The sequence below is a fragment of the Dromiciops gliroides genome, chromosome 2 (assembly GCF_019393635.1).
Source record: "Dromiciops gliroides isolate mDroGli1 chromosome 2, mDroGli1.pri, whole genome shotgun sequence".
Lineage (NCBI taxonomy): Eukaryota > Metazoa > Chordata > Mammalia > Microbiotheria > Microbiotheriidae > Dromiciops > Dromiciops gliroides.
In genome coordinates this window covers 262,716,393-262,731,432 of record NC_057862.1, presented here as the reverse complement: position 1 = coordinate 262,731,432, position 15,040 = coordinate 262,716,393, and the positions used below count along the sequence as shown (strand labels likewise).

Sequence of the window (15,040 nt, the reverse complement as noted above, 5' to 3'; positions counted from 1 at the left end):
ACCAATTAATCAGTAAACATTTATTAAGTACCTACTATGTGTAAGGCATCGTGCTAAAAACTGGGGATACAAAAAGAGGGGAAAGACAGCATCTGCCCTCAAAGAGCTTAAAATCTAATGAGGTAGATAGCATGCAAACAGAGAGATATAGATAGATAGATAAATAAATAGATGGATAGGCAGGTAGATAGATAGATGATAGATATGTATAACAAGCTATATAAAGCATATATATAAAATAATTAACAGAGGGAAGGTACTAGAATTAGGTCTTCTAAAAGGCTTCTTGTAAAAGAAAAGATTTAGAGGAACCTAGGGAAGTCAATAGGCAGAATTGAGAGAGAGCATTTGAGATATAGAGGATTATACACCAAAGAGATCAAAAAAAGAGGAAAAGAACTTACTTTATTTAAATATAAATATTTTATATATTTATAGGGGGACTTTTGTTGTAGTACTGGAGACTGGAGCCCACCAACTGTAGAATGGCTGAACAAAATATGGTATATGAAAGTAATGTAATATTACTGTGTCCTAAACATTATAAAAGGCATGAATTCAGAGAATCTCAGAAAAAAAAAATGCATGAACCGATACAGCAAAGTGAGCAGAATCAGAAGGATTATTTACACAATTTATCCCTATACTGTGAAGCAAAAGAACTTGGAAAGATTTAAGAACTCTGATGAATATAATAACTAATCACACATCAGAATACTAATGATGGTACATGCTACCCCTCACAAGAAAAGATATATATATATATAGTCAAAACTATTATAACACATTCTTTTTTTTACTATGCTTTTGTTACATTACAAGATTTTTCTGTTGTGATTGGGAGAGTAATGCAAAAACAAAAAAGGAAAAGGAAATAAAATACCATAAAGGAAACATTTCTAAAAGCACTGAAGGGGGGTCAGGGCAGCTAGATGGCACAGTGGATGAAGCATCAACCCTGGATTCAGGAGTACCTCAGTTCAAATCCAGCCTCAGACACTTGACATTTACTAGCTGTGTGACCCTGGGCAAATCAATTAACCCTCATCGCCCTGCAAAAAATTAAAAAGCACTGAAGAGAAAATAAGTTCAAAAGGGGACAGAGAAGCTAGATAATGTTGAAAATGTCTTGTTTAATTTAATATATGCTTTAAAAACTAAACTGTAAATTTCAATTTTTCCTTTTTCTTGTCATAAATAGTACTAGTTTCTTAATGCTTGTCAGAATCATAATTTGTAAATGTAAATAATAAAACTGCCTATATATAACATTGTGAGTATGTGTATATAACTTTAAAATAAGGTTTTATTGGTCTTTTTTATTATCATCATAGTTTCCCTATTGTATAGCTCTTCCTCCCAAAGAGACTTTCCATCACACTATTTTTAAAGACCAAAAAAAAAAAAAAGGAAAGAGGAAAACTGTAATTATTCAATACATGGAAAAAGTCAGGAAAATGTGCAATGTGCAATATCTGTGGACATCCTGCCTCCACAAAGAAGTGGTTGGAGGTGTCCTCTCATATCTCTTCATTTGAGTAATGTTTAAACTTTATAGTTTTGCTAGATTTATGTGTGTGTGTTGTTCTTTCCATTTACATTTATTGTTGTCATTGTGTACAATGTTCTCTTGGTTCTACTTCACTCTTCATCAGTTCATTTAGATATTTTTGTATCACAATTTGTTTAGCCCTTCCCTCTGCTACAAATATTCTGCTGTATATGGAGACCGTTTATTAATAGTTTCCTTGGCATATACACCCAGAAATGGAGTCTCTGGGTTAAAAAGGGTACAGACATTTAATACATATAGATATATGAAATATATTATCATAACAATCACGTAACATGTATATGTATTATAAGTATAAAATGGGAGGTTTGTGTGTTAAAACAAAACTGGGCAGGAGGGAAGACTATAAAAATAGAACCTGGCACATATTGAAATATACTTACATTTATTTTGCTTTTTCTCCTCCTTAGCTTTTCACTGAGTATGGCAGACTGGCTATGGAAGAAACATTTCTGAAGCCATTTCAGGTTAGTCTGTGTTTGAAATAAGTTTCTTTCCTTGTTACATCAAGTATATGAAATAGAAGATGTGTAATATACCCATGATTTGCCTAATAATTAATATAATTTAAATACTATTATAGTGTCAGTACTAAGCCTATTTCTTGATTTTTCTTATCTCTAGTTGCTTTTCACCTTTTACTTTCCTTGATTTATTTTCCTGATCCCTTAGATGGTACAGTGAATAGAGCACTGAACCAGAATCAGGATGTAGACCTAAATTCAAATCTGGCCTCAGATACTTACTAGCTGTGTGACCTTAGACAAGTCATTTAACCTTGTTTGCCTCAGATTTGTCATATATAAAATGGGGAAAATAAGAGCACCTACCTCCCAATGCAAGGATCAAATATTTTTTATCATATTTGTAAATATTTGTAAAGCACTTTGCAAATCTTAAAGCTATATAAAATGCTAGCTATTGTTACCATGATTATTATTTTATATCAGAAGCAACTAACAAATGGGAAACAAAACCAGGGAAAGAGAAGATGACCACCAGAAATCTATGACATGGGTCACAGTATGGAGAAATCTTTCCAAGTCCAAAGGTAACTTCTGACCTTAGTAGAAAGTGGCATTACTGTCTTCCATGATGCACTCTGGCATCTAAACTCAACCAGCTATGATTAAAATTTAATAATCTGCCAACTAGTGAGAAATACCAATAATCAGAAAAGAAAGTAAAATATTTAAAGAGACTGACATTTATTAAGCAAATTGATTATCAATGAACAGAAAAGGTGTGAATGTCTGAGTTAAAACTAGCTCTCAAATAGATATAGAAATGTAGGACAAGCCAGATGGGAACATTATATTTCAGCTCCTTAGGTTAGATGATTTCTAAAAAAAGGAAAGGGAAACGAGCAAACATTTAATATACACCTACTATGTGCCAGGCACTTTGCTAAGCACTTTACAAATATTATCTCATTTGATCCTCACAAACCTCATTATCTCCATTTTTATAGTTGAGGAAACTGAGATAGACATGGTAAGTGACTTTAAAATAAACCTAAAAATTGATTTTTTAAAAAAGAATAATACATTAAAAAATTATTAACAAGTCTAGGTAAATAAATGCTGCCTGTTACCATCTCAGATGAGAGAAAGAAGCAGAAGGTAGGAAGCTTTATGGGGAAGGATAAATGAAGAATAATTGCAGCCCTTTTGATTTTTTTATTTATACTTTTTCCAAGTGATTCATTTTTGTTGACATACTTTTAAAATTTGTTATGGAAAGGACTTGATCCTGTTTTCATTTTATCTAATGACATTTTTGCTGTTTAGTTTTGCTATATTATACTCATATTCTGCTTAATTCTGTTAAATGGTATGAGCTCTCACTTTTCTTCATTTGATTGGTTATGCACTTAAGCACCTAGGTGGCCTAGTAGATAGAGAACTGAACTTTGAGCACTGAGTCAGGGAGGTCTGAGTTTAAATCCAAGCTCAGACACTTACAGCTGTGTGACCCTGGGCAAGTCATTTAACTTCTCATTACACAACTTTCTAAAAAAAAAAAAGGTTACAGAGAAGACTCTGATCTGCATTGGTAGTGTTGAATATTAAAATATAGTTTTTGTATCTGCCTGTCTCCTACAAACAGATCAGGGAAATAATCTTTAATCTCTCCTACAAATTAATAAACAGATCAGAGAAATTATAATATCTTATAATATCTCCTATAATTTGTTCCCATGCCTGTCCTTCTACAAATATAATAACCAGATCAGAGAACATGGTTAAGAACAAGATCAGAGGGCAGCTAGGTGGCACAGTGGATAGAGCACTGGCCCTGGAGTCAGGAGTACCTGAGTTCAAATCCGGCCTCAGACACTTAACACTTACTAGTTGTGTGACCCTGGGCAAGTCACTTAACCCCAATTGCCTCACTTAAAAAAAAACAAACAAACAAAAAAAAAAGAACCAGATCAGAGAATTTAATATCTCCTACAAGACAAACCAGATAAAAGACAGACAGAAAAAAAAATAATATCAATTTAATATTTTGTCCCAAGGAGAAATATATAACACATGATCATGTGGAGACTCCCCTCCCGAGAGCTCAGAGACCCTCTTCTAAGGGTTTCTAAGGTTTCTTTGTCCATGGGTATTGTCAGTTACAGATCAACCCAAAAGCAAATACTATAACAAGAATGGATGTAACAGAGGCATCATGATAAGATTACAGGATTCAAAAAAAAAAACAAGGGTTTGGGTTTGGCAAGGATGAGGACTGCGAGATGTCCATAAGATAGGGACTTACTATCCTGAGGGAAAAGGAGTAACTAGGTAGGGAGTTTATCTGCTAGCTATCTGGGTTCAGCTTTGGAGTTCAGTTGAAGGACATTTTGCTACTATTTTTTTTTTTTTTTGCGGGGCAATGGGGGTTAAGTGACCTGCCCAGGGTCACACAGCTAGTAAGTGTCAAGTGTCTGAGGCCGGATTTGAACCTGGGTACTCCTGAATCCAAGGCCGGTGCTTTATCCATTGTGCCACCTAGCTGCCCCCTCATTTTGCTACTATTAAACCCAGGGTTTCATAAAAAATACTTTTGGATAATAAGGCACCATCATCAAATCCAGGTGATCCATATATTCATATTAACAGTAGAAAAAGTTTCTCTCAAGGATTTCCCTGTACAGATGAAATCACAGACTAGGTTAAAAGAAAACTATTAAATATTAGGGGTACCATTAAATATAACATATACTTCAATTTCTGTAGTTTTTATAAACCCTAGGCATTCTTATCCCTACCCCTACTTAGACTGATTAATCATCTCCCTTCTCTTCAAGGTTCTAGGAGCACCTTTGAGGGTTTGCAGTTGTCTTTATAATGTTAATTAGCCTGAATCTCCTCTCTGGTGTGTTCTCCCCAATAGCAGATGTCACTGAATAGTGCCCCAGTACCACTTTTTTGCTCCAATATCATTTACACAGTTATCATAAATTAGTATTTACTGAGAAAAGACAGCAGGAGCAGAAGTAAAAATCAAATCCCACTGAACCATGGCCACACACTCCCTTATATCACCGCAATAACTGGGCTTAAGCTTAAAACAATTGCTACACAGCAAACAAAGCAATAAACCACCCCAAAGTCTCAACTAAATTCTCCCCCACCCCACCCCTTCCACTATGCCCTTTGGAATTCCTGCTCCATTGGCAACAAACATCCCTTCATCCTAAATAATTTCCTCTGCCACTCCTTTCATCTTAAAGCAATCTGAACCAATAGAATCTGCCTCCCCACTGATGACACAGCCTCCTTTTCATTCCTCTTGGCTCACTGGTTGAGGCAGGGGAGTTTGAAGACTGCTTGTTCTCTATTGCCATTCCAGGTTCTTTACCTACTTACAATTACATGGTAACTTTCCCTCCTTTGGGGTCCCTGCTATTCATTTCTACCACCCAATCAAAAGGCTGTTAGCTATTGTCCACAGACCTCCAGGTCACTTCCTCAATGAGTTCAGTACCTAGGTCACAATTTTTCTTTTCTTCTCCAATTCTTGTTCTCATATTAGGGAACTTTAACATACATATTTATTATCCCTCAGTTTCTTACTCAGTTTCTCCACTGCACCTCAATCATACAGATAGTCATACTTGATCTTGCCACCACTATAAATATGCCACCTCTGTTTTCCATAATTCTGAAATTCCCTTATCTGGCCATAATATATTGGTTCTACACCTATGCCTCTGCCATCCTTTACAAGATCCCGCTCTTTGTCTACACTGTGACCTCTGATCTCCATGACCCCTCACTTCATCCCTCTGACTAGACACTCTCTCTTCTTTTCTCCATCTTGACCCTTTGGTGAACCAGTTCAACTCTATACTGTCCTCTTCTATCTAGTTCCCTTATCTTATTTCCAATTACATCCTGCCAAATCTCAGTTTTAGATGACACCCACCATCCATTGCTTTCATTTCTACAAATGTGCTGCTGAATGAAGGCGGAGAAAAATCATGCAACCATTCTGACTAGATCCATTACAAATTTATATAACACAATTTCAACTGGGCTCTCACTGCCATTAGGTAATCATTTTACACCTTCCTCATCAACTGTTCTACATCCTACTCTTCACAGTAGCTCTTCCAAACCTTTTTATCCCTCCTCAAATCTCTCATGGTTTCCCCTCTCCCACCCTCTCAACTGATAACTTTTCCTCATATTTACAGAAAACATTGAGGCTATGCACTGAGCTTCCCCTTCTCCACTCTTCTTTATCTTATATAACTCATATGTCCTCTGCCACTATCTCCTGCTGGACCTCACATGTTGAGGTGGCCTTACTCTTTACCAAGACCCTTTCTTCTAACTGCATAAGTGATGCCATTCTGTTCTGTCTCCTCCAATAGATCACTTCCTGTCATCCCCACTCTATCACGAATCTTTAATCTTTCCCTGTCTGCTGGATCCATCTCTACTACCTCCTAACAAGCTCATTCTCAAAAAACCCTCACTTAACCCTCTTCTGCCCTTTGTGGCTAAACTCCTTGAGAAGGCAATTTACAATAGTTGCCTATACTTTTTCTCCTTTCACTTTTTTTTTCTTGATCTATTGGTATTGGCCTATTCTGCCCTCATTATTCCACCAAATGTATAACCCATATCTGATTGCTTGCCACCTCAGGGAGGGGGGAGGGGAGGGAAGGAAAGAAGGATAAAAATTGGAACCCCAAACTATAAATAAAAATGAATGTGTTTTAAAAAAAAAAACCTGCTCTCTCCAAAGTTACTATGATCTATTAATTGCCAAATCCAAAAGCCTTTTCTCCATCTTCATTCTTCTTGACTTCTCTGTAGCCTTTGACACTCTTAATCACCATCTTCTCCTTGATACTCTCTTCTAAGTTTTTGAGATACCACTTTTTGCTCATTCTCCTCCTACCTATCTGACCATTCCTCATTTTACTTTCCTAGAGCCTTATCCAGGTTACATCGTCAAACAGTAACTGTCTCATCTCTGTACTACTTCATTTGGTGATCTCATCAGTTCCCATGGATATAATTACCATCTCTGTGCTGACAGTGCTCAAATCTATCTATTCTGTTCCAGTCTCTCTGCTGATCTCCAATTCCCCATCCCCATTTACCTTTTAGACATCTTGAATTGGATGTCAATCTAATTTTGTTTAAGACGTCATCAGTTTAGTTTAAGATGTCAATTAAGATCAACATCTTAAACTAAACAGGCCCCAAACTCAATTCATTATCTTTTCCCCTAAATCTCCCCACCTTCTACCTTTCCTGTTACTGTAGAGAGCAACAACTTCTGTACCCTCAAGTTGGCAACCTAGGAGTCATCCTTAACTCCTTATATCTCTCACCCCTCATATCCAGTTATCTGCCAAGGCCTATTGATTTCACTTTTGCAATATCTCTTGAATATGCCCTCTTCTCTCATCTGACATTTCTTCTTAAACTTTACTCTCTGCCATATACTTTTCTTTTTCTTGGGGGGGGGGGGGATGAGTATTAAGTGACTTGCCCAGGGTCGCATAGCTAGTAAGTGTCAAGTGTCTGAGGCTGGATTTGAACTCAGGTCCTCCTGAGTACTTTATCCACTGCACCACCTAGCTGCCCCCTGTCATATACTTTTCTTTCTTTTTTTTTTTTTGAATAGAATTCTATTTTCCAAAATATATGTAAAAACAAATTTTAACATCAATTTTTTTTAAAAATTGTTCCAACTTCTCTTCCTCCTCTATTCCCACCCCCACCCACTAGAACTCAAGCATTTCAAAATAAATTATACATGAGTAGTCATGGAAAACATTCCCACATTAGCTAGGTTGTGAGAAAAAAACAGTCAAAAAACTCCCAAAACTTCAGACTGAGGAATTGTCAAAGAGAAAAAACATTTTTTTAAAAAATGTGTTTCCAGGGGCAGCTAGGTAGTGCAGCGGACAGAGCACCAGCCCTGGAACCAGGAGCACCTGAGCCCAAATCCAGCCCCAGACACCCAACACCCACCAGCCGCATGACCCCGGGCAAGCCACCCAACCCCAATTGCCTCACCAAAAAAGAAAAAAAAAAGAAAAGAAAAAAAATGTGTTTCCATCTATTTTCAGATACTATCACTTCTTTCTCTGTAGATGGGTTGCCATTTTCAAAAGTCCTTCAGGGTTATATTGGACCATTGCCTTGCTGAAAATAACCACATGCTTCCCAGCAGATCATTTTACACTATTGCTGTTATTTTGTATACAGTGCATTTCACTCTGCTTCAGTTCATGTAGGTCTTTCCAGGTTTTTCTAATAGTATCCTGTTCATCATAACCTAAATAATGTACCTTAAACTTGACAAAGAATTTTCTTCATATTAGCCCAGCAAAGTCATCGTAACTATTTCCCTCCATCCTATTCCCTTCCCATGATATTTACTCTATTTTCCATCTTCTTTTAAACTATTCCTCCTCAAAAGTATTTTACTTCTGACTGTCCCCTCCCCTACTCTGCACTCCCTTTTTTTTCACCCTTCCTTCCTTATCCTCTTCCCCTCATACTTTCCTATAAGGTTAAATAGATTACTCCTCCCAACTGGGTGTGAATGTTATTCCCTCCATGAGCCAACTCTGATGAATTTAAGGTCTTTGAGCTAATTCTATGTTCCAAATTTTCTTCCTCCCTCTCTCCTCAACCCTCCCTATGAAATCAAGCAATTCAATATTTCATACTTGCGCCATTATGCAGAACATCTTCACCTTCCTTGAAAGTATTTTGCTTTTTACTACTCTCTCCCAGAATCTGCCCTTCCTTCCTTCCCCTCTTCCCCACCCCCCTTATCTCCCTCCCCTCCCTCAGGGCAAAATATATTACTATACCCACTTGAGTATGTATGTTAGTCATTCTTTGAGTCAATTCTGATGATATTAAGGTTCAATCACTCCACAATTCCTTCCCCCTCTTCCCCTCCCCTCCATAAGCTTTTTTCTTGTTTCCTTCATGTGAATAACCTCTCCCCAGACCATCTCTCCCCTTCCCCCTCCCCCAGTCTATTTCTCCTACACCTCAACCCTATTTTAAGGATGTCATTATGGGTTAGTTAGGTGGCACAGTGGACAATGCACCAGCCCTGGACCCAGGAGGCCCCAAGCCCAAATCCAGCCCCATACATAAGAAACCCCACAAAGAACAAAACATAACATCCCTTCCTATTCAGTTCAGACCTGTGACCTCTGTATTATCTTCCCATATAGGAATGTTAACAGTTTGATCTTTTAATATCCCTCATGAAGTCTTTTTCCTGTTTATCTTTTTTATGCTTCTCCAGGGTCTTGTATTTGAAAGTCAAATTTTCTATTCAGTTCAGGTCTTTTCATAACAAATGCCTGAAAGTCTTCTTTCTCTTTGAAGTTCCATGTTTGCCTCTGAAATATGATGCTTAGTTTTGCTGGGTACGTGATTTTTGGCTGTAGTCCCAGTTCCTTTGCCCTCTGGAATATCATATTCCATGCCCTCCGGTCCTTTAATGTGGAAGCTGCTAGATCTTGCTTTATCCTTATTGGAGCTCCACAGTATTTAAATTCCTTTTTTCTAGCTGCTTGCAATATTTTCTCCTTGACCTGGGAGTTCTGGAATTTGGCTATAATATTCCTGGAGGTTTTCCTTTTGGGATCTCTTTCAGGAGGTTATCGGTGGATTCTTTCAATTTCTATTTTAGCTTCTGCTTCTAGAATATCAAGGCAATTTTCCCTCACAATCTCTTGGAGGATGGTGTCTAAACTCTTGTTTTGGTCATGGTTTTCAGGTAGTCCAATGATTTTCAAATTATCTCTCCTAGATTTATTTTCCAGGTCAGCTGTTTTTCCAAGGAGATATTTCACATTGCCCTCTATTTTTTCATTCAGTTGGATTTGCTTTACTGTGTCTTGGTTTCTCTTAAGGTCACTAGCTTCCATTTGTTCAATCCTAATTCTTAGGCAATTATTTTCAGCAGACAGTTTTTTAATCTCCTTTTCCATTTGGCTTTTCAAACTGTTGACTTTTTTCTCATGACTCTCCTGCATTACTCTCATTTCTCTTTCCATTCCTTCCTCTCTTTCTCTACATCTTCATTCTATCTCTCCTACTTTCTCTTCAAAGTCCCTTTTGAGAGCTTCCATGGCCTGAGACCAGTTCATATTTTTCTTGGAAGCTTTGGATGTTGGAGCTTTGACCCTATTATTATCTTCTTCTTCTGAGGATGTATTGTGGTCTACCTTTCCCCCAAAGAAGTTTTCGATGGTCTTCTGCTTTCTCTGCCTACTCATGCTGGCTTACTGTTTCTTGGCTTTTTACTCCTAAAAGTGTAGCGCTGCTTCCCGGACACACCGTTCGTGCTACAGCGTGGCCCAGGGGGTGATTGGGCTTCTTCTCAGCCTGCCTGGCTTGTGAATAATCACCCGGAAACAGAAGTCTGATTGAGCTCTGATTCTCTATGGTCGGAAGCTTGGCGTGCTTTTACCCCTCCCCCACTGGGCCACTACCACTCGATTCAGCCCACTGGTTCAGACCCAGGGCGCTTTGCCCCAACTCTGGTAGATACTGCCTCCACTTCACCCTGGCCTACCTCCGAACCCCCTCACCAGTCCGTGATCGGAGCCTCAGAAGCTGCTGGTGCTGAAGACTCTGACATGTGCTGGAAGCACTGTCCCTGGCTGGGTCCTGACCAGCGTGCTGAGCTGTTCAGCCTGATCAGTAGGTGATCAGAATTGCCCTCTTTTGCGGAGAAACAGTCTCACTCTGTTCTTATGTGCATTAGGCTGTTCTGGGTTTTGATTTTTACCGCATTATTTGGGCGTGAATGGACGGGTTTTTCTGGAGCTTGTGGGAGTCACAGCCTCTCCTCCGCCATCTTGGCTCCGCCCCCCCGTCATACACTTTTCAATCCAGTGACACTAGCTTTCTGACAGTTCCATAACTAAGACATTGCATCTCTCAGCTCTGGGCACTTTCTCTGGCTGTCCCCCATGCCTGGAATGTTTTTCTTCATTACCTCTTCCTTCTTGCTTCCCTGGGTTCCTTTAAATCCCAACTAAAATCCCATCTTTTACAGGAAGCTCTTTTCCTCTTCTTATTTATCTTTTATGTGCCTTTTTTTAAAACTTCTTTGTTTGTATATTGTTTCACCCGTTAGATTGTAAGCTCTTTGAGGGCAGGAATTATCTTTTGCTTCTTTTTGCATCTCCAGAGCTATAGATGTTCATGGCATATAGTGGGCACTTAATAAATGTTTATTAAATGATTTACTGATTCATTGGTAGGGAAGAATCTGGAAGTAGCAAGGGGGATCAATAGATATTTTAACTTTCTCTTCTCCATTGCTGAGTTATGAGGAATGAAACAGACAGTGCTGAAAAATGTGACCAGGGAGGCTGTGTCATCAGAAGGTAGCCAGGTCTCAGTGACAGCCACAAGATGGAAGGAGTGGGAAAGGGAAAAAAAAATGTAAGAAAAAAGCAAATTTGTTGTCTGTGGAGAAGCTATTTCACAGGGCACAGTGGAAGGGGCTGGATATTTGGTTGGGCCTTAGGGAGGTAATGGGTGGAGTTTGAAAGGATAAGAAAAAGTAATCAGGTAGTTGGGGAAGGGGAATATGGTTTGTATGATGAACTATAGGGTTTCAGAATTACTGGGATGCAGAGAATATGACTTGGTAGGAGTTTCTTAATCTTTAAATGAAAAAATTTAAAGAGTTTTTCAAAGTAAATAGTATTATGGTCTAAGGGTGGATTCCTTTCAGAGCCTTGGGCAATTTAGGTGAGGAGGCAAGAATTTGGATCAGAAAAAGTGGTAATAATTTCCTTCCCCAAGGCAGGAGACTAAGATGGAAACTTGATGAAATGGTGCCCCCTCTGTATGTTTCAACCATAGGACACTGGTAAGATGGAATGGTACTTCTCTTCCCATAAGAAGTCGGAGACCAGACAGGAAATACATAGGGTATGATGGTAACATGCTGACTTCTCTACTTCATATTCCCCCTGAAGACTGGAGATCAGGCAGGAGATGCATGTGACAAGATGGAAAGCTGTTGTCACACTAACATGAGACATACATACAGATACTTGTATAAATTCAATAACAAAGTGTTCCTTAAAGAAATAGAGGAAAACTTAAATAGTTTGAGAAATATTCAGGGCACATGGCAATGTCAATATAATAAAAATGACAATAATACTAAAGTTAATTCACAATTTTAATTCTATCTCTAAGTATCAATTGGATACTTTATAGGACTCAATAAAATTATATCAAAAGGGGCAGCTAGATGGCACAGTGGATAGAGCACCGGCCCTGGAGTCAGGAGTACCTGAGTTCAAATCCGGCCTCAGACACTTAACACTTACTAGCTGTGTGACCCTGGGCAAGTCACTTAACCCCAAATGCCTCACTAAAAAAAAAAATTATATCAAAAATATAAACGATTTAGATATACTATCTAGAATATCAAGGATGTAATGAAAAAAAGAAGAGATTATGTATATTTTAAGGTTATAATTATTAAAAATGATAAATTCCTAGAGTTTCAGAAGTCATTATAGACCTTCTTTCTCATAATCTTTCAAGCAACATCTCCAAACATGAAAGCACTAATTTTTTAAAAGTTATTTGGTTCTGCCATATTAAATGGGGGCATAGCGTAAGGTTAAGATTTTGCCCCTTATTTTGTATGTTTGATTGCTTTTTTATGTCTATTAAGTTTGTTGTAATTTTTAAAAACACTTTAAGACACACTCGAAGATAATACCACTGATTTGCCTTTCAGGACTAATATAAAAGGAGAAGAAAAAAAACCTTAAAGTTCCATAATTAACTTAATCCTATTCCTTTTTTGTCTTATTTAAGTCCTTAATCTTCCTTGTCCGAGACTGGAGTTTCCCATATGAATTTTCCTATGGAGCTGATGGTGGTGCCAAATTTTTGGAAAAACGGCTTAAGGTTTGTTAGATGCTTGTTTCCATTAAACTTTGTCAATGATTGTTAAGCTAGCATTATAACTTTGATGTAGTCCTTTATTTATTACTAACATAATACAATAAGACCTCATATATGCATATATACATATATATATTTATACACACAAAGTATTTGATATTTTTCAAAATACTTTCACGTTCTTGTGTCCTTATTTTCAGGGCTAATATATACTCAAGTGTTTAGTCATTTTTTATTTTTGTTATGGATATTCCATTTAGCATCTTTCATTTTCTTAGACCCTGAACTCACATATACTTTACTTTGAGTACTCTTAAATATTCAAATGAATATTTTTCTTAATGAATTTGGATATGCCCTCCAACAATGCAGATCAATACCCATCCATGATCATCCTTTGCAACTTTTTTCCTGTGTTCCAATAAGTTTGCTACGAGTAAGTATATTCAGTGTGTATATCCTTTTCTTACTTTCTCCTGATATTTTGAGGATACTAGAAAAGCAAGTAGACTGTCCACCTCTCAATCTTTTCTACATATCCAGCCCATATTCTTTTTCTATTATAAATTTGCCTGATGTCATCTTTTACTCTGTTTTTCTTTTAAGTTCCTCATTTATTTTATGTTTCAGCCTGTTCACATCTCCTATCCATTGTTCTCTGTGTAATATTCTTATTTAGTTCTTAATAGTAATAAGACTAGCTAGCATTTCTATAGCATGGATTATGTGCCAGGAACTGTGCTAAGCACCTTACAAGTATTATCTCATTTGATCCTCACAATCTTTAGAGGCAGGTACTATTATTATCCCCATTTTACAATTGAGGAAACTGAGGAAAACAGAAGTTAAGTGACTTGCCCAGGTTCACATAGCTAGAAAGTGTATGAGGTCAAATTTGAACTCAGGTCTTTTTTTTGTGTCATGAATTAATGAAGCCTATAGACTTCTCAGAATAATTTTTTTGTTTTGTTTTGTTCTGTTCTGTTTTTGCAGGGCAATGGGGGTTAAGTGACTTGCCCAGGGTCACACAACCAGTAAGTGCCAAGTGTCTGAGGCAGGATTTGAACTCAGGAACTCCTGAATCCAGGGCTTGTGCTTTATCCACTGCGCCACCTAGCCGCCACCTCAGAATAATTTTAATGCATAAAACCCAAAATGCATAGTACTAGAAAGGAAACCAATTATATTGAAATCCAGTTTTATAAAACTCTTATTGGAAAAGAATCTTTAAGTCAAGGGTTCTTTACCTGAAATCCATAAAATTGTTTAAAAAATTATTTATTTATTTATTTTTTAGTGAGGCAATTGGGGTTAAGTGACTTGCCCAAGGTCACACAGCTAGTAAGTACTAAGTGTCTGAAGCCAGATTTGAACTCAGGTACTCCTGATTCCAGGTGCTCTATGCACTGTGCCACCTAGCTGCCCCTAAAAAGATTTTGATAATTATTTCAAAATAATTTGTCTCCTTTGGAATTTTCTTTTGGAAAAATTAGCAGTCTGATTTATATTTCTCTAATCAATAGTTATTTTAAGCATTTTTTCATGTGACTATAGATTTGATTATTTCATCTGAAAACTTCCTGTTACTGTTTCTTTGAACATTTATCAATTGAGAAATGGCTCTTATTTCTATACATTTGACTCAGAATTTTATATTTGAGTATTATACATGAGAAATATATGAAAGCCATGAGACAAAGATGAGGGAGAGAATTCCTGGGATTGAGGCCCAGGACTGTGACCCAGATCCAACTATGGGCAATATACCAGAGTCTAGCCCCTGGGGTCAGCAAAGGGACCCTTGTGATATTCTTCTGACCACTTAGCTGACCTCCTTACCATCTATGGACTGAGATGTCTGGCACTACCACTGCCAGTGCCACTGCTCAGTCGCTCTCAAGGCCTACTGCTGGTTTGATCAGGCACAGTCTGCACTAAACTGCACTCCAATCTCACCCTGGTATAACACATCTTTTTTACCGACCTTCTAAATTCGTCTTGGGCTTGAAAACTGTTTCACCTTGTGCTT

General features: G+C 37.6%; 1 protein-coding gene across 2 annotated transcripts in view; it reads left to right on the top strand.

Annotated features, from left to right (window-relative positions):
* The window catches only part of ATL1 (atlastin GTPase 1), a 93,503-nt gene that overhangs the window by 53,779 nt on the left and 24,684 nt on the right, over positions 1 to 15,040 (top strand). For both annotated transcript variants that reach the window (XM_043982038.1, XM_043982037.1), the window contains exons 6-7: positions 1,984 to 2,040; positions 12,922 to 13,014. In XM_043982038.1, the coding sequence (XP_043837973.1) occupies positions 1,984 to 2,040; positions 12,922 to 13,014 (150 nt within the window). The remainder of the gene's footprint in view (positions 1 to 1,983; positions 2,041 to 12,921; positions 13,015 to 15,040) is intronic.